Source organism: Cyprinus carpio, chromosome A2, assembly GCF_018340385.1.
Source record: "Cyprinus carpio isolate SPL01 chromosome A2, ASM1834038v1, whole genome shotgun sequence".
Taxonomy (NCBI): Eukaryota; Metazoa; Chordata; class Actinopteri; order Cypriniformes; family Cyprinidae; genus Cyprinus; species Cyprinus carpio.
The window spans coordinates 17,616,522-17,641,824 of record NC_056573.1 but is presented as its reverse complement, the minus strand read 5'-3'; the positions used below and the strand labels follow the sequence as shown (position 1 = coordinate 17,641,824).

The 25,303-nt window shown below is 36.3% G+C and overlaps 1 protein-coding gene across 1 annotated transcript in view; it reads right to left on the bottom strand.

The window, feature by feature from the left end:
* Window positions 1-8,496: 8,496 nt before the first annotated feature.
* The window catches only part of LOC109083811 (tenascin-R-like), a 127,885-nt gene continuing 111,078 nt past the window's right edge, over window positions 8,497-25,303 (bottom strand). Inside the window, 7 exon segments of the mRNA XM_042775899.1 lie at window positions 8,497-8,847; window positions 11,745-11,908; window positions 12,072-12,233; window positions 16,473-16,569; window positions 18,549-18,700; window positions 19,028-19,160; window positions 20,794-20,924. Coding sequence (XP_042631833.1) covers window positions 8,731-8,847; window positions 11,745-11,908; window positions 12,072-12,233; window positions 16,473-16,569; window positions 18,549-18,700; window positions 19,028-19,160; window positions 20,794-20,924 — 956 coding nt within the window. The 3' untranslated portion in view covers window positions 8,497-8,730.

Below are 25,303 nucleotides of genomic sequence, written 5' to 3'. Positions count from 1 at the left end.
TTCAAAAGGAGTGAACCTCGGTGCAGTTTTTTTTTTTTTAATATACCATAATTTATTAATAAATCCCAGTGTTCACCGTCAGATGGCCACAACGAACGGCACATGTTGATAAGCTTCGGGTAATAAACCCTAAGATACCCTAAGGTAAAGGTAAGCCTCTTTGCATCTTAAAACTTATTTTCACTACAGTTCAATAAACAATAAGTTACCGCTAACTTACATTTTAGATGTATTGCCAGTCACTTAAATAGTTCCAAACAAATTCAAAGTAGAAACGTTAGGGGTCTGCAAACAGCACAGTTGTTCATGAATGAATCAGTGTTTTAGACGAATTGCTTGATTGAATGATTTAATGACTCATAAACTTGTTGTTACCCACTGGTATATCAATGTAAATTGCAGAAAGTGAAAATTACAAAAAAAAAAAAAAAAAAATGCACTGCAAAAAAAAAAAAAAAAAAACCCTGAAATAAATACAGATGCAAATAGAAAAAACACCAGCAAATTAAAAAAAAAAACAATCTCAATCACTTCAAAAACACACAACATACAAATACACACACTCAAAGCAAATACACAAACGCACTGCAAATACGCACAGACCACATCGGAAATGTTTAAGCGAACCACAAGCTTATCAATGTCTGCTCTGAAAGGTGAGATTTAGTTTATTTTAACAACCTGATCATATGATTCCTTAGCTTTTTTTCTCTAATATTATTCTAACTTAGCTGACGAAATACACAATTATGTAAGCTAGCTAACTTTCACAACTTCCCTTAAGAAAATTAACTATGGTTTTACGATGAAACAAACAAAACAAAAGAGAGCTGTCAACGTCATTGCTCATAAAAAATCAAAATATTACACACCTCTTAGAATACAAAAAAAACTAATATGAGGCGCCGCGTAGGATTTAAATCAAACTTCGCTTATGAATACATGTATAAAACACGTGCATATACACCTATACATTACTCACATATACATGCATACTACGGGACGTTCACAAATACATATATGAAATATGAACACATGCACACTAATATGAAATCGATACCAATACATATAATGTCAACAATGCATGCATACACACTTGTGAATAACTTGCGTATACATATAAACTTGACGCGTGCATACACCAAAAGACACTCGCATATATGTATAAGCTCGATCCATGCATATACACCTACACACACTCGCGCATACATATAAACTCGCTGCATACCAACACAACTGCACATACTCGCATATACATATAAACTTGATCCGTGCATATACACCTATTAAACACTCGCACATAAATGTAAACTCGATGCGCGCATACACATCCATAAAACACTCGCGCATACATAAAAAAATAACATTTACTAACGTATACATTTCAGATAAGAAAGACACATGCTTTATTTGTGTTCATATATATATGCAAGTGATTTCGTATGTATGTGCGTGAACTTTTCAGTTTAAACGGAAGGCATTTCAGTGTAAAAGGAAGGCATTTCAGTGTAAAAGGAAGGCATTTCAGTGTAAAAGGAAGTCGTTAAAGCGTGAACGGAAGTAACCTGTCTATATACCGCATTTGCAATCATGGATAGGGATCGTTCTACAACTGAAGCAATTAGCATTTTGCGAAATGTTCTTTCTTCGCCCGCTATTATAATAACACGCAAACAATGTCAACATTATCCGCCGGTTGAGTTCACGGACCATAATATCACACTCGACAGCAGTCAATTGGCAGTCTCGATCTAGAAAAAGGTGAGAATTTAACTTCTATGCAATCTTCATGAAATGCATCCAAACGCTATGCAAATTACACACACACACAGAGAGTAAAATGTCCTGCCTCTATAGTTAAAAAATATAAAATGTGTTCCCAACTAAGTCCCAGTTTCAATAGTGAGTTTACCCATTTTTCAGAATTAAGGATGTCAAGAAATTTTAAATGTGATTAATTAAAGTTTGCTTTTTGTTAAGCTGTATTTGTTTTTTACAGGCCAAGGACACAATACCATCGGACTTTTAATAAGGATGTTATACTGTTGACCTCTCCTGACGATAATGTAGTAGTAAAGCAAAAGAAAAAACAGCACTTGCATGAGATTGGACACATATTAAATGCGTTTGAATTTGACAAAACATGGGATAGAAATCATAGAAAAAGCGCCACATGATTTAAGGTAAACAATATATATTTTTAAGATGTTATAGTTATTGTAAATGTTTTACTGTGTGATGTATTATTTAAGGGTTTGTTAGGGGTTTATTTATGAAGGGTATTACAGTAAACTTTTGAATGGGGTCATTTTTATAAATTCAGTTATTATTTTGTCTTGTAGAGTATATGTAAACATCTCATGTGAAATAGCTTATTCTGGACAGAACTAAATAAAAAAAAAAAAAAAATGCAATTTTCATGATCCCTCAAATTTTGTTTCAACTATTAATATTTGGCACATTCTGCAAAGGGTATGTAAACTTATGAGGGAGGTTGTGGCCTAATGGTTAGAGAATCCAAAAGGTTGTGAGTTCAAGTCTCGGGCCGGCAGGGATTGTAGGTAGGAGGAGTGAATGTACAGCGATCTCTCCACCCTCAATACCACGACTGAGGTACCCTAGAGCAAGGCACCGAACCCCCAACTGCTCCCCGGGCGCCGCAGCATAAATGGCTGCCCACTGCTCTGGGTGTGTGTTCATGCTGTGTGTGTGCACTTTGGATGGGTTAAATGCAGAGCACGAATCCCGAGTATGGGACACCATACTTGGCTGTATGTCACGTCACTTATGAATACAACTGTATATGGCCTAAAATAACCCTAAACCCTATAAGGAAGCCCATATGGGAAAAAAAAAGTAAATCAATTAAACTTCATAACAAAAAAAAACAAAAAAAAAAAAACACACTCCAGTCTTACCAAGAGTAGTGGTCTTAAGGGATTTACATACAAGGCCTTCAGCTTGAACACCTTTAAAATCAAGCTGCTATCCAGTTCCTGACCTTCACTTAAAGTGTAATGAGCTTGTATGGGATACATCCCATAAGTATTTCCAAACTACACACAATTAAACCAGTGGTACTAATAAACCCTTAAATAATACATCACGCAGTAAAACATTTACAATAACTAACATCTTTAAAAAAAAAAAAAAAAAACATTTACCTTAAATCATGTGGCACTTTTTCTTTGATTTTTCTTAAAACCGTTCTATCCCATGCTTTGTCAAATTCAAACGCATTTAATATGTGTCCAATCTCATGCAAGTGCTGTTTTTTCTTTTGCTTTACTACTACATTATCGTCAGGGGAGGTCAAGAGTATAACATCCTTATTAAAAGTCCCATGGTATTGTGTCCTTGGCCTGTAAAAACAAACACAGTTTAACAAAAAGCAAACTTTAACCACATTTAAATTGCTTGACATCCTTAATTCTGAAAATGGCAAAGCTCACTATTAAAACTGGGACTTAGTTGGGAACACATTTTATATTTTTTAACTATAGAGACAGGACATTTTATTCTCTCTTTCTGTGTGTGTAATTTGCATAGCGTTTGCAGCTATTTCATGAAGATTGCATAGAAGTTAAATTCTCACCTTTTTCTAGATCGAGACTGCCAATTAACTTACTGCTGGCAAGTGTGATATGAACTTTGCCGGCGGATAATGTTGACATCGTTTGCGTGTTATTGATGCTTTTGTATACCAGGGGTAGAAGGCCGAAACAAAGTGCGCGATTCAGATTGTGTTTCTGACTGCAGTTGAGCAGGCAACACATTCGATTCAACTGAATTGGTAATTGATCTTATAATAGTGGGCGAAGAAAGAAACATTTCGCAAAATGCTAATTGCTTCAGTTGTACCACGATGCCTGTCCATGATTGCAAATGCGGTATATAGACCATATAGACAGGTTACTTCCGTTCACGCTTCAACGACTTCCTTTTACACTGAAATGCCTTCCGTTTACACTGAAATGCCTTCCTTTTACACTGAAATGCCTTCCGTTTACACTGAAATGCCTTCCGTTTAAACTGAAAAGTTCACGCACATCTACATACGAAATCACTTGCATATATATATGAACACAAATAAAGCATGTGTCTTTCTTATCTGAACTGTATACGTTAGTAAATGTTATTTTTTATGTATGCGCGAGTGTTTTATGGATGTGTATGCGCGCATCGAGTTTACATTTATGTGCGAGTGTTTAATAGGTGTATATGCATGGATCAAGTTTATATGTATATGCGAGTATGTGCAGTTGTGTTTGTATGCAGCGAGTTTATATGTATGCGCGAGTGTGTGTAGGTGTATATGCATGGATCGAGCTTATACATATATGCGAGTGTCTTTTGGTGTATGCACGCGTCAAGTTTATATGTATACGCAAGTTATTCACAAGTGTGTATGCATGCATTGTTAACATTATATGTATTGGTATCGATTTCATATTAGTGTGCATGTGTATTTCATATATGTATTTGTGAACGTCCCGTAGTATGCATGTGAGTAATGTATAGGTGTATATGCACGTGTTTTATACATGTATTCATAAGCGAAGTTTGATTTAAATCCTACGCGGCGCCTCATAGTTTAACCATATTTGTGTGATTACATAAATGGTAAAAAATGGTAATAGTCAATGCCAAAAGCATCATTACTACACTTTTACTAGATAATAAAAACATGGTTAATTTTCATAAGGGTTGTTGGGGTCCCCTTGAAACATTTTCGTTGTGGTCTGTGCTATTTGCAATGCTTTTCTGTATTTGGTCACGTTGGTCGTATTTGCAGCGCATTTTAGTATTTGGTTGTGTTGCACGTTTCTGTATTCGGTTGTGTTGAGAGTAGCCTATTTGCAGTGCGTTTCTGTATTTGTTGGTGTTGTGAGCTGTTGCAGTGCGTTTCTGTATTTGTTTGTGTTTTAAGCTTTTGCAGTGCCTGTGTTGTCAAACTGATGCAGTTGTTATCTTAATTTGCTGGTGCTTTTTCTATTTGTATGTGTTTTCTTAAGTTGCAGCGTGTTGAACTCTCTCGGGCACCATAGAAAATCCTGAAATATCCCCAGCAGAAATGCACAGACTAACGGTGTGTTCCAAGCAGAATATACCACCCTCCAAAAGGCACTTTGGAGTGAAAACAATCATGGCCCCCATATTGAAGGGTCATTTCAAACTGAAGTGCTCAAAACTGATCAATTCAAAGGATACAACTGATGGACACTTTAGGACTAAGTTGTTTGGAGTCACAGAGTTCGACTTCACCGATAAATGTATGCATACTATTTTTCTATACTGCTGTTATATTTATACGAGTTAGATTTGGTAAACAAAAATACTTCACAGCTACAGTACCTTTATCAGTCAATTCAAATGTTTCAAATAAATAGACAATATATATTACAAATAAATATTACATTACATACACAAATATAGATTATATTTAACGTAAAAGAAAATTGGGGGTCAACCAGTGTACAAAATGTGTGATGAAGGCGCCTCCATCTTGATCGTCTCAATAAGGTGACGCAGAAGTGCGTTCCAAAAAAATAAAATAAAATAAATTTTTGACCCCTTTCATCCCTTCGAAGCTCTCATTCCGGAGGGTAAACCTTTTGAAGGGATTAGGGCACAAGGATGAGCTCTTCTGAATGGAATGCAGGGTAAAACAGTTTGTCTGAAGTCCAAACACAGACAAGTGGAATGATACAAACAACTGAACGTCCAAATGCAGAAGGATAACATTCAAGGGGCATGGGTCGTATAATCCCGTTAATATTACGGGGATATATGTTAATAAAACTGTTCATCAATCATCAAGCTTTTATTCAGCAACATAACTTGCAATAGTGCTTAAATAAATAAATCACTTCACATTCAAATTTGATTTTTTTATTTTGAATATTTTTATTAAGGTGTAGAAAATGTATTAAAAAAGGAACTTTACAGCACATTTTAAGTTAAACTAGAGCTAATTTGATCTGTTACAATAATATCCAAGGTTGTCTGACAATGTGGTTAGCGAGTTAGGGACAAATGTCTCAAAGACCGTTCTTTTACACACGTTACCTGCTTCATTAGTGTTCATGCTAAACACATTTCCAAAGAGCCATAGAGGTAAAGGACAAGCAGTAAAACATTACACTGCTCTACAACATCCTCTTAGGTACAAAATGTAGGGGATTTTTACAATATCATAATGAAATTAAATAAATGTATATGAGAGTGGTAAAATGACCTAGTTTCCTGCATACCACAGAGTTAGAGCTCCAAGTGTTGCATGTAACGTGTTTTCCCATGGTGAATGTTGAGCCATAAGTGATTTGATGGATGGGAGGCATGACAGAATGAAGGGGACTTAAGTATCCCCACCATATGCTGAGTCAATGAATAATGAAGGAAAATCTGCTGTCTCTCTGTTGAGAAGCTGTCTCAGTCAGTCAACAAAACACTAAAGTCTCTATTTCTCTTTCAGAATTAACTACAGAAGGACTGCTTTGTTGTGAACCCACAAACAATTAGTTTTCTGACGGAAACGGTTAGAAAACACAAGGAGGAACACATATTTCCACCCATGTTCTCTACAGAAGCAAGCAAAATGTAAGTATTTTTTCAGTGTTAAATGCAATTAGCTTGAGCTGATTAAGAATTTACTTGGTTTCTAGTTCCCATCCCAGCTGTTGCTACACTCTCTAATCTTACCCCTCAAAAAGAAATGAAAAAATAGAACCAAAGGAAAAGGGTAGAAACTCTTTGAAGACATCATAGTGCCGTCTATCAAAAAAGGCTCATTAGGAGATTTGCGACTATGTGAAACAGGTGTTGTGAGAGAAGCAGAACACCAGAGAACTGAAGAATATTTATCTACGGCCTTACACAAATAGAGCCTTACACAAATAGGGTAGAGCATACAGATATAATAAAGAAGAAAAATTGGAATTTTAAATTTGACTTAATCTATTTAAGACTTTGCCATGATTTTGGTATTTGGGACAACTTACTATTATTTTTGTGGTAAACATAACATTTAATGTTACTGACACCCAAAGGATTCTTCAAAGTTTTCCTAAAAACAGCAAACAGGTTCACTAAAGGTTTTGCCTTAAGCTGAAATGCAGAATACAATGTAAATCTTTAAAGTGTTTTAACTGAATTTCAGAATATCTGTATTATGCATTAAATTGTTGAAAATAAACCAACATGTAATATTTTACTGTTTCAGTATTATCAACAAATACACAGAAAACAAACATATTTCAACAACAACTTCAGTGATGCCAGGAGTTAATTAGACAATTAACCCACTCTAATTCACAAATGAGAGAGAGAGAGAGTAAAATGCTAGTAGAAAAAAATTATCTTGCTGAGGTAAGAGTTACATTGCATGAGGAAGGTTTAGAAAAATATGACATGGTTGTACTCCTTCACAAACCTTTCAATCACTGTACAAAATACACTGAAGCCAGGTTAAACTACAGAACAAAATAATATATTCTTGTCAGGTGCAAAAAGGTAAAAGAAGAAAGCTCTAAGTTGCACTGAATTGCATTGCTTTTGTGACCTATTACATCAAGTTTTGAAAGCTCAAGACTGACTGGTGTCTGTCCAACTTCATTTCAGAATGACTATGGATGAAAGGAACAGAAGATCTATGAAAATAACCCTTCGGATGGTCTTCAATCTGCATGTACTACTGCAGTGTAAAACATAGACTGCAATTCTGCACTCACTTATGAATTGCTATTAATCTAGAGGATTTACCAAGACACCAATGGACACCATTATTTAAGTCTACAGGAACAAAAACACTAAAAAGCATGGAGTGTGACACATAACTATGTTAAAATTCTCCATTTTAGTTTTTCATATGTACATATCAGTGCTCATAGTCCAGTTAATACCTAAAGAAAAAAAAAGACAAAAAAAAAAAAAACTCTGATGTGAGATGATGTTAAAGTATTACTAATCAGCCTTGCACAAAATTGTCAAATTTAAAATGAAATAAAATCAAACATGGGGCACATTATATGACTGAAAAGCATGCGATTATTCCTTTTTTCAGATCAATCTGTTTTGAACTCAGATACTAAATAATTCTTTGGTTTCTGAGGTTTCAATAATAATAATAACAACATTTTGTGTTTTTGTCTCATCTTTTCCAGACAACCCTGCATTTGCAATTTCATCTGTTACAATGCTGCAACAATACAATGGCCAACTGTTAATGTAAGTTTAAATATGAGATGAAAATACAAACAATTAAACAAATATTGTTGGCTTCAGGGGGCAGTAAATGAAAAATATAACACTGTAATGGGTCACATGAACATGAATCAAAAACTGACCAAAAATCATTCAGTTACTTTTTTAAAGGCATTTCTCATCATTTATAAAAATATAAGCATCTCATTTTAACGGGCATTAATTTTCTTCTAAAATCTTTAATCTCAAAGGGAGAAATTATCTCTTTTCTTCACTTAATGATGAGGTTTCTTTCCACAGGCCTCATACTGCACACATGCTAAAAATACCAAACCTTACCTAGTCTTCAATCTCCCAGAACTGAACAAATAGCATTACACATAAGAAAGTCACTGAACCTCAAGGTTTACAATTTACATCAGACATTCGTCAAAGGGATTTTGTCATTCAAAGATTTAAATAAGTTACATCGCTCCTTCTGTCCTCCTCACCCTGTTTAAAAATAGAAACAGCTAGTAGGACGGTAGATTAATGGGTGGACCTCCTCCGCTTGCCACTGATGCTGCGGTAGTTGAAAGGTCTCATCTTCATCTCCACAAAAGGGATGGAAAACTCATGGCCTTTCCAGTGATACCAGTTTATACCCTGCCGAAAGTCAAACACATAATGTCAATATACAAAAAGTCTTACTATGTTTAACAGTTTAACTATGATCTCATTAGCATGTGTACTTGTAGTTATAGAAAGATATTCTGGTTCTAATCAGATACATTGTCATATGTGTGGTGATGTGATCTTCCATTTTTTGGAGGGGCAGATATTATGGTATGCTCCGTGGACATCAATGGAGATAGGACGGATGCTAAGCTAAACTAAGCAGTTGGGTCCTGGAAGTGACGTCAATGTTGGTGTGCTTGGGTGCACATTCAGGAGGTAGGAACTGCTGGTGGTAGCTACAATGTGGCCTTTGTCTGTTATTCGGTGTTATTTGAGACTTGTTTTATTTAAAGTGTGGCTGAGGAGAACTACGGATATATTGAGTGAAGGCTGATCTCAACGAGAGTTCAATTTGCGTGCTGTCAAGTGCGTTGGGCAGGGTACGTTGCCTTTCACAGGTAGGCTATGCTTATTTAATACTTTGGTAATGGGATAATAATTCCCTTTTTAACTTAAGCATTGTTTTATTTTAGTAGTGATACGGGGGCTGGAAGGTGTTGCAGCAGGCATTCTGTGGGCATGCTGTGATTCTGTGATTTTTAGGAACGTCTGCACGGATTTGGATTGCTTCTTTCCGTGAGCTGTTCTCTTCAGCCAACCTTCTGCCTGTAATTAGAATGCTTTTGGGTCTAGTTGGAAGAGTATTTCATTTCAGCAAGAGGGGTTTGTTGCAGCCTGAGGTGACTCATTCAAAGTTTATGGTTTCAGGTATCCAGTGACTCTGGGATTTGAGGAGGGGCACCAGAGGTGAGTAGCTACGTGTTTGACAGTATTTGGTTGTGTTTCTTTGTGTGTAAATGCTTTGTGTAAATGCTTTTGTCTTTTTTTTTTTTTTCTTTGTCAATCTTTTTTTGATTGCATTTTGTCGATCAGCCGCCCTCTTTATTTGACTTGCTCTTTTTTTCTTTCTCTTTAATTGTTTCAAGATATATGTTTCATGATTGAGAATATTATTTGGCATGTGTATGTGTGGTTTGTCTTAAATTTTGTACTCTTTTTTCCTTTCAGAATTTGGGTACTAGTATTAGCCAAAGTCCTCCGTGTGTGGTGTGGCTGTCAGTTTGCAGTTTTCACAAAGGGGTGAGTTGGCGCTGTGGTGGCACGTGTGGTTGCTGTGTATTGGGATGGGTAAGACGAATCCCCCAGTTCTGGTAAAGTGTGCATGTGTATAATGTTATATGAGTGATGTGTTTTTATGTTTGTATATTAAAGAGACCAGTCCTGTATTTTATTGTATGCTGTTTTTTAATAAATTGTGAGAAACCTTCCATTATTGTTTGATACCTTTCTCAGCCACAATGTACAGTATCTGTGTTTTTGGTACTTGATGTACTTGTGGGTCCCCAGCCTATTTCTGGGGTGGCGTAGTCTAAAATTCAGTGGCAAAATTGGCATAGGTTCTAGTCCTTGAGAAAGGAGGGCCACATATGTATAGATAGACACAGATATTAAATTGTATTAGCATCTTAAATGTAAACCCTTTTACGTTCATACAGCTTAAGAAGCATACAAATGTTTACGATTATTTGCATTTAATAATCGATAACTCATAAAAATACAACACTAAAAATTAAAATCACTTGTTTTAAAAGCTATATTTAATTTGAGATTTAACAATGTTATTAAATTATTAGTGTTTCTAAAGATTAGATTTAAAAGTGAGAGTAAGATGAAAGCAAGCATGAGCATATTGACCAAAACCTAAAACATGTAATCTCTAAAACTCAAGTAACTGTTTTTCAGTTTTGTGCAACCTTACTGAATCCATAGGTTAATTTTATGGACTTTTTAATAAATTAAATTAAAGTCTTGTTATGGAATGGTACAATGAAACCATTTATTTCAGTTTTGCCAGAAAAGTCTTAAAGATCTATACAATTTGTATATAAGCTATACATAAGTAAATGGTTTTTAGATGCTGCCAGTATGTTGATAATGTACATTTCAGTATCCATCGAAATGCACAAAAGCATGTGTACAATTTATGTACAAAATTGCTGAGCTATTCAATGTTATTGCCACTGAAGTGCTCCACAAAGAACACCTCTCAAAAAGAATATTTTTTCTTCTATGAATCTTTATTAGTTTTCAGAGTGTTAACCTCTGCTTTTATGAAAAGAAAAAAATAAATACCACAGATACCGATGGGAAATATGACCTTATCAGTTATAATAAGCTACACCAACCCCCTAACACTTATGAGGAAGCTGAAATGAAAGCAGACAGTGAGACAACAGGACATGACACCATGCAATTGAGCAAGGATGGATGCAGAATATTTTTACCGTTAGCCTGAGATTCTCACATATCAAGCTTTATTTGTTCTCAGTTAACTTCGAAAGGCTTTTGCATGTTTCCTGTCTTTTCAACACCTACCCTTGCAAACAAAACCACAAACAATGAGTCACAAAGCAGAAGGCCCTGTAGATGTAAGCTCGAATCGCAGAATTAAGATTGTTATCAAGGTAATAAGTTCCTATGAAATTTTTCATGTGTAGGCAGTTTGTGCCTTCTTGTAATTCCATATACTATATAGGTGGTGGAAACAACCAGCGTATTAAGGTGGTAAGGTCACATTAGCAAAAACTTCAGGGGCAAAAAAAGTCAGTTGTCTATCATCAGTAGTGTAGCAATCTTTGAACCACAGCCCACACAGAAGCCACTTTCAAACCAAGCAGCTTTGTGTGGGTCAACATGGTGAATTTGCACGACCAACTTGAACCTGTTGTGAAATCTGCATGGGAAATCAATGTGACTGAACCGTTAGGCTAATTATGTGGATATATCAGGCATTTTAGTCCAGTGCTCAAGGCTACCTGGCTTACCTGACTATGTCTGGACTCTCCATATTTGCCATTAAGGTTGGCCCGATGACAGTTTTTGTACCACCAGGCTCCCTTGTAGGACAATGCACAGTTGGTGACCGCAATATCATTGTCCTTGTCCTTGGTAGAGAAAGGTCTGCTCTGATGGTAGTTCAAAGAGTCCCCTGAAGTAAAACGAGAACATAATTACAACTAATAGGCTTAAATATCCAAAACCACCCTGAAGAGATCATCTCTGGGGTGTTTTAAATGATTAAATGAATCAAAAACAAGTTATTTCCCTATCAGTGTGTGTAAAATGAATGCCCGAATGTCCTCCAGCCACACCTGCAGTGCCATTATACTCTCCTATCCTCAGTTTGTAGAGGCTCTTGGAATCTCCAATGGAAAACCTGTCATAGTTGGCATATACAGACTCCTGGCCATCTTTCATGTCAATGCGGAGCTCGTAACGACCTTGAGCTGCAATCTTCTGAATATTGTCCAAGCCTGGATGGAAAAATGCTGATAAAAGAAAACACGTTCTACCATCCATTCCATCTCACCCCTGTGTTCCAGCCCCTTAACTTGTGAAAATGTTGTCTTCAAATATGGTCCACACTGATAAGAGCCCATAATTTAAAATAAAACCGTTGCTCCTGTTTGGTGGTCCATCTCACTTTCTCTGACTCTTATATGTTGTGAAGATAAGGAGCAAAAGACTGTAGATAAACAGCCTGTTTATTGAAGATAATCAAATTTTCTGACTGTGCAATGGAGAAATGTCCTGTCTGGCTAAAGACACAATCACTTTTTGATAGCGTAGATGACTCCTGAAAATAGAACTTCATCCATTTTGTGAGTATCTATAAGGATGTGCCTTAACTCTGAACTGTAATTAAGCCCTTAAACTCACTTCAGGACTTAATGCCACATAATGAACCTAGGAATCAGAAAGGTGATGAACTGTTTCGGTGAGGGGAAGAGATCTGAATTACCAGACATGGCCAAAGAGCATCTTTAAAGGTGGCCATTGTTGTAATGAGATTAGTAGAAAAAAAAACTCATTAAATAGCAGCATGCACACCTTTTTTTAAGTGACCCAATCAGTACAATCTCAGCAAGAGACTGTGTATTTACTTGATTAAAATCAGCCAGGCATCACACGGCATGATAATTAAATTGTTATAGAATCAAATCACTTTTATCATCATTTTACTGCACTTTAACAGCACAGCACATTTTTATTATCCCACTGGCACTATTTTAAGTATTAACCTAACAAAATCAGTGTGAAATAACCAATATAATATATATATATATATCAGATCAAAATAATGATTAAGAAAGTAACAAAAAAAGTTTGGGGAGGAAAAATAACCATTTTAAAACAATTTTGTCACACCGGTTAATGAAGAAACAGGCTGTACGCTTCTTACTATAGCATAATTTTCAAGCAGAAAACTGAAAATATAAATAACATTAGTTCTGTGTCCTCTGAGAAAGAACACACTAATTTTCAAATGTGTTGCAAAGAAAATAGCATTTTTTTTATCAGTTCGGGAAGGCTGCATTGAAATCACCTTGAACAGACTAGTGGAGTCTATTATTTTTCAGAATGACTTTGTGCCTTCTTCCATAAGACCATATCTCTATAGTACTGTCCTATCTGCATGGTTGAACTCCAGCACCATTACTTAAATAAACCATTCAGGAGTAACTGAGTGTCATGACCAAGTGAGGAACTATAAGGAAAGCGTAAGGACCATGCAGAAGTGAGAAGCACCATGGGAAAGCAGACTTTCTCTCTACTTTGAATGCTTGAATGGAGCAGGGCATAAAATTTTGTGTCTGCCAGTGTTGTTTGATTGATGAACAGACATTGTTTGTAAGGGATGTAGGTCTGTAAAGGTTTGTAGCTAAAAAGAGAAAGGTGCATGATCCTACAGAAATCATTTTTTTTTTTTTGGAAATGTATGACAAGTCTGGCACCATTACAAAAACAGCTTCACATTACATAACAGCTACAGTAAGTGGAAAAGCCAAAGTTGTGATAAGCTGTGATACCATAAACGGCCATAAACAATCTACAGTTAGACCATGTTTCTACCAAACACAAGCGGAGTGTCACACTGGGGTAAAACTAAATAACAGAAGCACTTATCTGTGACGCAGTTTATGCAGAATAGACTATTTTCAGCTCTGGTTTTTAAAATCACACTGTGGTATTACAGAGCTACAGCAGAAGCTACATGAGCTACTGGCCACACAGCCCTTCTAATTTTTTATTACTGTAAGAAGGCATACTAGTGATTATTTACCACAACTTCTACTCCAACATAACAGTCATAAAGTGATTTCATTATTGCAGTTACATGAAGACACTCTTCAAACAAACCGATGCACAACTGCTGCAGACAGTATTTACTTTCTGTTCATGAGCTGAAATGTTTCAAATGAGCTCCTTCCACACTAAATATAGTTCTGTCAGGACCGCTATAGTCAAAATTATTGACACTTCGCATACAGTTTAGATTGACGGTATGGTTCTGTTCTGGGTAAAAACTCCCTGCTCATCCATGCAGCCTGCCATGAATGAGGAGGAGGGTAATTTGCTCCTGAGCAAGCAATAAAGCTGCTGAATAATACTGAATAGACCATATACAGGAATTCTGTGATAGGTGTCTTTATTCCTATAGGTAGACGTGGATCAGCTGACAGTCAGCTGATGCAAGCTTGACTCACGTAACCTGCCAGAACTAATGCTACGCTTGATTTCTGTAAGGACTACTATCGTCAAAATGACTGACACTTTCCATACAGTTCGGATTGGCGGTATGGTTCTGTTCTGGGTAAAAACTCCCCGCTCATCCATGCATAGGTTGACACCCCCCAACCACAAACTGATGGCAAATCTGAAAGGAGAAGCATGTCCTTCCAAAACAGCAGAGGCTGGGGCAGCATGCCTGTTACAGAAGGAGAGTAGCAGCAAAAGGGGGTGCTCTTCTTTAATAAGCGACTGAAAAGAGCAGCATGCACCTTTAATGCAACTGAAAATATTAAGCAACAAGCATGTTGTCCTTACCCAGATGGCATTTTAGCATTTGAATAATAACCGTAATAGTGAAAATTAATTAAATTTGTAATATTTTTCCTGTATTTTCCTAATGGCTGTTTTATGGTTTGTTTACATACTACAATTTAAAAAAAAAATGTATCACAGAATAAGGCAAAAAATATATTTGATAGTTTCTATAGGCCACTGTAATAAATGCTATTCCAGCTAGCATAGTTTATTATTTGGAGATGACTTGAAAACACACACAAACCATATATTGTCGCAATCGTGCATTCATTTTCTTTACATTTTTATGCAGCTTAGTTACAGCGATAGCTGGATGCCTTTGTCCTAATTAGTGAATTTACATTTTATTAAAAGCGGGGTGGTGGGGGGCATGTCTCCCCACGTATTCTACACCAGTGCCAACAAGCCTACAGACAGAAGGCAGATCTTGTGTAAAACTGTTGTTGATGCAGTCACATTAGCACAACTTCAGTGATGATTTGCAGGCAAAGAGTCCATGTCAATGATATATCACTGGGAGAAGCAATGCTTGCTCAGATCACTTCCAATCTCGCCTCTCACATCAATCAACATGGCGAATCCGCGTTTAAGTTCACAAACTAGAATCTGGTGAGAAACCGCATTGGGGAGCAAACCCCTCTTACAAAATTCATGATTGTATGCTTCCTATAGAGATGGAATTTGCTATCTAATTTGCTTCTGTGTAAGTGATAAAGCTGCTAAATACTATCGTATAGACCTTACATAGGAATGCCGTGATATGCATCATATTCCAGTTGGTAGGCGTGGATCAGCTGAGAGTCAGCTGATGCAAGCTTATTGACTCACGTGACCTGTCAGAACTAACGCTATGCTTGATTCAAATATATTATCCATGCATAAATGTCTGCAGAGGCATAATTTGTAGTGTTTACTTTTTTATCTGTAATTGAGGCAATGCTTTGAAATCCATGCTGAGCACAAATGCTATTTTTTCCCCTGATTTTTAATGAATATAATTATAGCTTTTTAATAAGATTTATGCATCAGGGATAAAAAGGAAAAGGGGCTCTATTGTTTTCCATCAAATTGGATTTTGATGAAAATAATTACCGGATCATTTAAATAGAATTTGAAAGCTCAGTCACCATGACAGACTGAGGGGTCCTGGAAGCACAGAGCCCATACAAACACAAGATACCGTATGCGGGAGGGAACATGGAAAATTTCAAAGGATAGTGATATGATGCAGCCTCTCACAGCGCTAGAAGACTTTGTGTTATTTTCATCTTTATTCAGAGCAGCACCACACTGTCTCTCATTTGAAAGTGTGATTCATATAATTCAAGTAAAAAGGTGAGTTATAAAGTGTCCTTGAAGTAAGTAAGGGTTAAGTACCAGGATAAAGTTATAGATGGCTTCCCAAAATGCCTCATATTTAAATAAAGAAACCTTCTCATTGCTAGTCAAGATCACTCATCACTAAGTTACATTTCCAGGACTGAAGCTTAAATAAATTTCAGACATTTGCGAGAAAGTGCTGACCAAATTTAGATCAGCCTGAAGAGATTAAAGGGGACTTTAACAACTATATTTTGTAATGGGTCATCATGTAGCAGCTTTTTTTTCCCCAGACAGCTCTAACTGCTCTGTCTATAATTCAAGCGTATTTCACGTCTTCTCACCGAGCCAGAATTCATCCTCCAGGTTGCCAAAGCCGATCTTGTAGTCACTCCACTTCCTGGAGAAATCAGTCAAACCATTCTGACGTCGCTGGAACACCTAAAACACAATAAGCAGATGTACACCTGCCACACAACACTCTATGCCAATTAAATATAATGCATTTAGGGCAATATGGAGCACATGAATGGCAATATATCCCAACAGTGTCAGTTTATTTTTGTCAGATGATGACATCTGCAAAAGACTGTGTCCAAGGCCGTCGCAAGCAGGGTTCGATGCCCTGTGCGAAGTTGATGTGCGAGGCCCTCTGCAATTGTGTGTGTATGTGTGTGTGTGTGGGGGGGGGTTGCTTTAGTAACGAACGCAACTTTAACATGCATCTGATTGATTGTGATGCCATGCTCACGAATCACAGTCACACACATGCTCATAAGAATAGTAAGATCTACATAATAATAATAATAATAATAATAATAATAATAATAATAATAAAAATAATAAAGCAATTAAATAATTAAAGGATTAAAAGAGATTTAAGAGAATAAGTAAATAAGAATGCTAAAATAATTTCTAGGTTTGTAGTTACATATGAAGTAGTAATCAATTTACACTATTTGAAAATAATATTTTATTTTAAAATGTGCATATTCACTCTTATTCGTACGTCTAATAGTCGAAAACACAAATGTCTCGTCACGTTCATTTATGATTTACATGAATCATGATTGCATATTTTCATTTAAAAAATGTGAAATTTCATAAAAAGTTGTTTGCATCACTAGATAGTCTATTACTGTTGGTTGCTGGACATTTCTATCGTAAAACAATTTTCTAATACAGTACTTTACATCTTTCCACAAACTCTCATTGCATTGTGACACTGACAGTAATTGCCGCTTTCTTTGATTTGATTGGCCATCTCGATCATTTTGACATTGACGAGTGCTGTTGGACCACTGAGGCAGACCAGCCTTAAAGTTTAACTTTTCAAATTGTTTGTTATCCTAACCACAAACAGCTTTACTTATTCTTATAACCAGTGTCTTATACTGTCTATGAGGTATGAATATTTTAGTTTTTCGAAGGACAAAATGGTGGAAAAACAGTAATAAAAATGAGACATAAACAACATAAAATGCAGGCCAGGAGTGAGGCCCTCTAGAGGTGCGAGACCCTGTGCGGTCGCACACTTGGCACAGCCCTTGCGACGGGTCTGGATGTGTCGACGGTCATGACCAGTAAAGAGCCTGTTGAAGAGACCAGAATGGGCAATCGCCAGAATACGTTGTGTTTTAAATACTGGTCTCTGGTGTGGGATGCAGGCAGGGTCCAAAAATGTACACTTGTTAGGTGCCAAAGGTGATTATAGCTTTTTGCCAGTTGGCTGCTAACTTTATTAGGAAAGACAGTATTACATATTTTAAGTTGAATAGTAAAATCAATAGTCTGACTTTTGCTGATGTAATTACTTACAGTGGGTATAGATAAGAATCACCCCTCCCTCCTTTAAAATAATCACATTTTGTTGCTTTGCAGCCTGAAATGAAGATGAACACAGTTTTTGTTTTATCCAGCTGTATTTACTTATAACATCCAAGTGAAAGATTATTTTCTATACCCACTGTATGTCTACTAAAGAATCTCTATCCATTTTTCTTCAGTGGAAACATTTATGCTTTCAGTGAGTTGCTGAGATTGACTTATCTTGTTTGTGACAATAAAAATATTATCTTGTTTATGCTAAAAATGTCTAATTAATAAAATAAATTTATAGATAAATAATAAATAAATAATATATTAAACTTTTGGATGGATGTAGATGCCCTGGTGTTGACATCAAGTCCTCAGCTACCTTAAAATTTGGTTGGTTAACCTGAATCACCAGAAAAAGCATGCTGATCATCTAGCTTGTGAACAGCATTGGTTATGCCAGCACTGAAAATGAACACTGGTCTTTTCAGCAAGGGTCAGTCCTATAATGTGGCATTGTGGGATTTTGTGTAAATCATATATTGTGCCAGATGTACAGTACAATACAAACAGACTCAGATGTAATAGTCAGATCTCTCACACACTATCCAGCCGCCTCCGTCGGTGGTCATGTCGCAGTAAACCTGCACACCTTGGCTGAAGTCTCTGTTGATGTAGATGGTGTAAATTCCACTCAGCGTCTCTCCATTCAGGAGGTGTTGCGCACAATTCTGTGGCGTGGGAAACAATCGGTTTCCTGAGGAGGGAAAGGGTTGAGAAACAACTAAAACAACCGAGCAAAAGAAAGCGAGGGGCCACTGGGAGGTTAATGAGTGGTGATTTGCATCGCTGCCATGACAATGGAGTGTGAACTTGTTGATGTTATAAAATGCTATCTTTGGAAGTTGGGTGCTTGTAAAATTACAGAAATACAAGGCAATAAATGAGGGATGCACACAGATGCCTTGAAGGTGTCGCTATTATTTTGTACTTGTTAACGCTGACAGGGGGATAGTGTGAATTTGTACCTAATGAGGTGAGTGAACCCGATCTGAAGTCTACAGGAGATGTGGAAGATTTGCACCTGTTGTGAAAGTTGTAGAAACAATGGCGCTGGTCTCTAATCCTCTTGCGGCTTGCAATCTCACTGTATATTCAGTGGTCTCCGCCAGCCCCTCGAGACGGATCCATGTGTCTTCGGCATCTAAGATCAGCTCCTAAAACACAAACAAACACAGTCTACTGATCCGCAGGCACGCAGAGGCATTAGTACATTACCTCTGTACAAACACCATAGACCAAAACTAAACAAAGAACTGCTCAGCGGCAGAGCGGGTTTGTGGAAAACATACCAAGAGACAGTACAAAGAACAGCTGCTCTTTGCATTGTGGGTAGGAAAGATGTTCCTCAAAAACAAACAGAACAGATCACAATCACTTTAGGAACTGTCTGACAAATTGTTGTGATCCCAAGCTGCTTAGTGTTGGGTGCTTTTCATACAATGCTGCCTTTCCTCCCTGTGTTTTTCTACACTATGATTGGCAGCTCTAAAGCTAAAAAATGATAGGGGAGGAAGAGACTTATCAGGCCCTGGTGCTGCTGGGGAGATATGTCATTTTTATTTTGGTCTTCAGCTCATGACAGTTCACTTCCCCTCTTTTGTTTCTATAAAAAAATAAAATAAAATCACTTTTATCAAACAAATCTGCCATTCATTTTTGTGCCTTTTCAGACTTTTTACTCTGAGGATTCACCAGGGACCTGAATGGACGATGGCACACGTGACCCAGCCTTGAGGTGTATGAAATATGAAACATTTGATTCAATATTCATCCTTTTCCAGGAAAAGTCACACATTTTAAGCAGTGTGTAATGTGAATTATGCAGCACAGTAGTGTTTTAATGAAGTCGCATCAAGGTTGCTCTGTATGCAGAGGATATTGAGCAGGTAATTGTAATAGGGAAGCTGCTGTCTGTAGCAGAGTGGGACCCATTTTTATGTTCTCATCTTGATTCTTTTACAATCCTGAATCTGAAACACGGGTCGAAGCAACACATAGTGCATGCAGAAACTGTATTATTATTTTCGGCATTCTAAGTCTTTGAAAAATTCCCAAATTACCTGTTATTATCAAAACTCTCAACATTAGATGCCAACCTGGCTCTAATGGAAAGAGAAAGCTTTTATGTCTAAGATGCATCAGCGGGGTTTATATCATCTGTGCACCACTGACACCCACTGGAAAGATACAAACACTAACAGTGGGCTACTAGGTCAGAGTGGTCTGTGTTGCACTGATTGTGTGTCTCTGTGTATAACAACATAAATCTAAAGATTATAATCCATAACCTTTTGTATTTCCAATATTTTCCCGTCAGGCTGGTTAAATAACGATGTCCAAAACAGATTATAGGACAGTGATCATGCATTACAAGTAATGCAATTATTTGAAATAGATACTGTATCTACTGTATCATTTCAGAGAAATTATTTCAGGGAAGTCTTTAATAGCAATATTGTGTCTGGAATGACTTTGTTAAATGATTTCATTAATATTAATGAGCGACATCAAAGAATTTAATTAAATTGAGCTATTCCAATAGGAAGATCTCACAGCTCCCTTAGATGGTTGATCTCTGTGGGAAATGGTTTATGTTAGATCTTAAAGTTATTATAAGTACATCAAGCAGTTTAATTCTGAATTGCAATGTGCATAGAAATGTGAACAATTATCAAGTTTAAAAATATCAAAACCAACAATAAAATGTTTACACAGAAAGCATGTCTATTTATTTATAACACTTCCAGCTGTATTCCTTGATCAAGGTAAAATCCATATTATGCTTGCCTTTCGACTGCCATCCGCTGCTTTGTAGGTCAGCATGTAGTTATCGATGTCCGCGAGGGGCGGCTGCCAGGATATGAGGGCACTTCGATGGTTAATCTCACTAGCTGTCAGGTTCTGGGGCGCATCCATGGCTGTTTAAACAAAGATTAAAGAGACTAAAGTCCCATTACCAGGTTTTCAAGCAACATTACACTACACTCTAACTTTCTTAAATGACTGTAAATAAGTCTCCTGGATACATATATTCAAAAAACACTATTAACATATGGTTTACAGTAAAGTTTTTTTTGGTCAGATAATAATATTTACTTGTTTACATTTGTTTATTGAGTGTATATTTTGTTTATAGTTTTTTTTTTGGTGTGTGTTTTCTTGGTAACTGACAATATATATAATAAAATATGACATAAATTTAAAACATTAATTTTCTATGTTGAATTTATGTACAATATTTAAGCTTACTTGAAAACGTTTCTGCCACGTGTATACATTATGCTCACCAAAGCTGCATTTATTTTATCAAAACAGTAAAAACAGTAATACTGTAAATACACAGTTTACAAGAACTGCTTGCTATTTTATTATTTTAAAATGTAATAGATAAATAGAAATCCTTTGTAACATTATACAAGTTTTTGTTGCTTTTGATGTATTTAATGTGTCCTTGCTGAATGAAAGTATTAATTTCTTTCTATAAATAAATAATACTTTGGAAGTGCTCAATGTTTGTTTTGCTTTATTTGTTGATTTGTTTTGTTTAAGTATTTAGTCACATGGAATTTATGGCTGAGGCTCAAAACAACCAAGCTTTCACAGTCTTATAACCAGCAAATGCTACTGAGATGAATGGGAATGCTAACAGATTATAGCTATTCATAATCTACAGGTATTTCAGACCAGCTTGGTTTACACCGACAAGCTACATTAACAGAGCATGCTTATACTGACCATCCACCACCTGACATTCAGCTTTATTTTTCTTTTCTTTATCTGATGCTATTGTCTGTGTTTAGTGTGTATGTTTGGAGCTGTGTCATCACACCCGCTGGAGGCATGTTAACTGGTCGCTAGCCTGAGGACAAAATAAAATCACATGGTTGCGTGTAGTGTATGTTTCAAGCACAGTGACAGATCCACTTCAGAGAGAAGACAATTAGTGTGTGTTCACTGGCGTCCTGTCTCTCAACGTGATCTCTTATCAGTCAACATGCCACTCTCCCTCCAGCAGAGTGTCAGCACACAACCTCAACACACACACACTTTCCTTTCATACTACGAATGCTGATGCTTCTTTTCCATGTCTTCAAAAGACATCATCAGCTGTCTATGTGCAAAAAAAAAAAAAAAACATTCTAGATGTATTATTGTTTTTTTTTCTTCAGTGTGTAAAAAAAAAATACAGATCTCCTTCTGAGATCCTGATATGAACTGATCTGATCTGGTTTTACATATACATACACACACACACACACACACACACACACACACACACACACACACACACACACACACACACCACACATATATATTATATATGTCAGCAATTTTTTTATTAAAAATTAAATTCTGGATTTTCTGTTCACATGCACAATAAAGTAAAGGGTAAAAAAAAGAAAAGAATAATAAAGACATTTATAATTGTGCAAAATTTTACAAAAGTTTTCTATTTAAAATAAACCCTTTTACCTAAATAACTTTCTAATCAGCAAAATACTGAGAAATGTATTATGCAGCAAAACTGTTTTCAATACTGATAATAAGAAAAGATTCTTGAGCATATTAGAATGATTTGCAAAGTGACAAATTCCAGTGACACTGAAGAATGCTGTAATGGGTGATGAAAATAAAAAGGAATAAATTACATTAAAAAATATATTAAAATAAAAACATTTTAAATGCAAGAATATTTAACCATATTACCCTTTTACTATATTTTTGATCAGATAAATGCATCTTTAGCAAGCATAAGAGACTTTTACCAACCCAAACAGTTGAATGGTATATATATGGTATATATATATATATATATATATATATATATATATATATATATATATGATAACAGACTCAACTGACTGAGCAGCCAATATATAAACATTCAAAATGTTTTAACAGACTCAACTGACTGAGCAGCCAAACTAACCAAATGCACCTATCGAGAATGACATACAACCGTGGAGAAATGTAGAGATGCTCATGTGCATATCTGAGAAACACATTTATATTCCTGTCCTTACCTAATCTCTTTAACGATGAAGTTAGAACTGTAATCTAAATCAAAATGACATACAGCACTAATCCTGAAATCGGCATGAAATTTGTTAGTTGTTGTAATCTTAATTATCCCCTTAAGCTTCCATAAGCCTTCTCATAAATGGCAAAATGATGATGCATCTATGACACTTCACCTCCCCCAGGGTGGGAGCTGGCAGATTCTTAAACACCGCAGGATGGGTAATTTCAGGGAAGTTTTTTTTTCAGGCATTGCAGGCAATGAAACATTTTTATCAGAGCATGGCAGGATCTAAATCCACTGTTATTAGAGCAGAACTGTTTTGGAATTAAATTGTTATTAAGAAGCTGACAAAAAAAAAAAAAAAAGTTTGAAGTCAAATGAACACAACAAACCTCATCAAGCGATTATGTGTCAAGATTCTGCACGTCACTGAGCTGACACTGAGGTTGCAAAGCCAATGGCCTGTGACACTTCTATGTGCAAATTAATTTCCTCTAAACAATCCAAACTAATGAAGTATTCTGGGAGGGCCATTTGATTAAAGTTGAGGTCTAATGCATCTGAAAGCGGTCTGCCACTCTGCCTCCCCATTAATAGATGAGTTGAAAGTTTCAGTGCAGAATAAAGCAGCTTGAAATGAAACCGCAGCTTGTTCTAGTTCAGTCTTCTGTGTGGGAAAGACAGTTCGCCTCTCTCTGCGGACAGCCTCACAGTGAGGAAAGATGGGTAGTGATGCTGCTCTCTTCTCTGTTCTCACATGGGAATTGGAGCATTGCTGACTTCAGGATTTTATTACACAAACTACAAAAATAAAGTCACGGCCTTGTTTCTGCTTCACATCTGAATCTCACCTCTGCTAAACTAGAAGATGATGATAGTACAATTAGAGAAGTGCTTTCTCTTCCAGCTGTCTATTGGATATTTAAGCTTGAGTGCTGTTTTACTGAATGTCTTCACGGCTGCAGGTAATGCGTAACTATAGGTTAAATATCACCACTCTTGGAACGCTGGTTGTTCAATCAAATTTAAATACTGCAACCGTGTGTAATAAGTTGTAGATAACACTGCAATGAAATCAGCAACTTTGCCACAGTGTTTCTCAATCCTGTTCACTTCAGCACATTTTGGGTGTCTGATTCAGCTCATCAGCTCATTAGTATAAAGTGCCATGACCTGGAGACATTGTGAGGGTGCATCAGGTTAGTGAAACACCTAAAATGTAGGCCATCAGCAGCAGGTTTGAGAAACACGGCACTAAAGTGTAAAATACTATGATTTGATAATTATAAAAACATCACTCCTTCCCATTATTCAAATTATATTTAAGCTTTTGGGTTCATTGACAGTGATGTACAGTAAATAAATATCCCACTATATTAGTGCTACGGTTAATCTGTTACATTAACGGTTTTGGTGGCTACTAAACTAGTAGTAAACTTGTTACCTCTCCCAGTCTATGCATAGCACTTTCAGCTGCGTTACCATTTGGGGTACGATTTTATAAAATGTATGTTTTTCCTTTATGCTCACCATAGCTGCATTTAATTAATAAAAATAAAAATATAAAATAAAAATATGTTTTCAAAAAAACATTACAATCATCCACAACATCAAAAATAACTTTCAAAAAATCCTTCAAAAATCATTCTTGAAGAACATGCTGATTTGGTACTCAATAAGAGGGAAGTCGTGGCCTAATGGTCAGAGAGTTTAACTCCTAACCCTAAGGTTGTGGGTTCGAGTCTCGAGCCGGCAATACCCTGACTAAGGTGCCCTTGAGTAAGGCACGAAGCCCCAACTGCTCCCTGGGCGCCGCAGCATAAATGGCTGCCCACTGCTCCAGGTGTGTGTTCACGGTGTGTGTGTGTTCACTGCTGTGTGTGTGCACGTTGGATGGGTTAAATGCAAAGCACGAATTCTGAGTATAGGTCACCATACTTGGCTGCATATCATGTCACTTCACTTCAATAAACATTCCTTATTATTATCAATGTTTAAAACATTACTGCATGGTATCTTTGGTATCTATTCTTTTTTTTCAGGAATCTTTGATGAACAACATTTGTTTTAAAAATAGAAATAATTTGTGACATTATAAATGTATTTAGTGTTTCTTTTGATCGATTTTAATATGTCCTTGATGGATAAAAGTATGATTTTCTATATAAAAAAAAAGTTTGTGTATACACAATAAAAACATAGTGAGAAGTCATTCATAATAAAAATACAACAAAAACAGCATAAAACTACACTCCAACCTTTTAAAACTTTCTT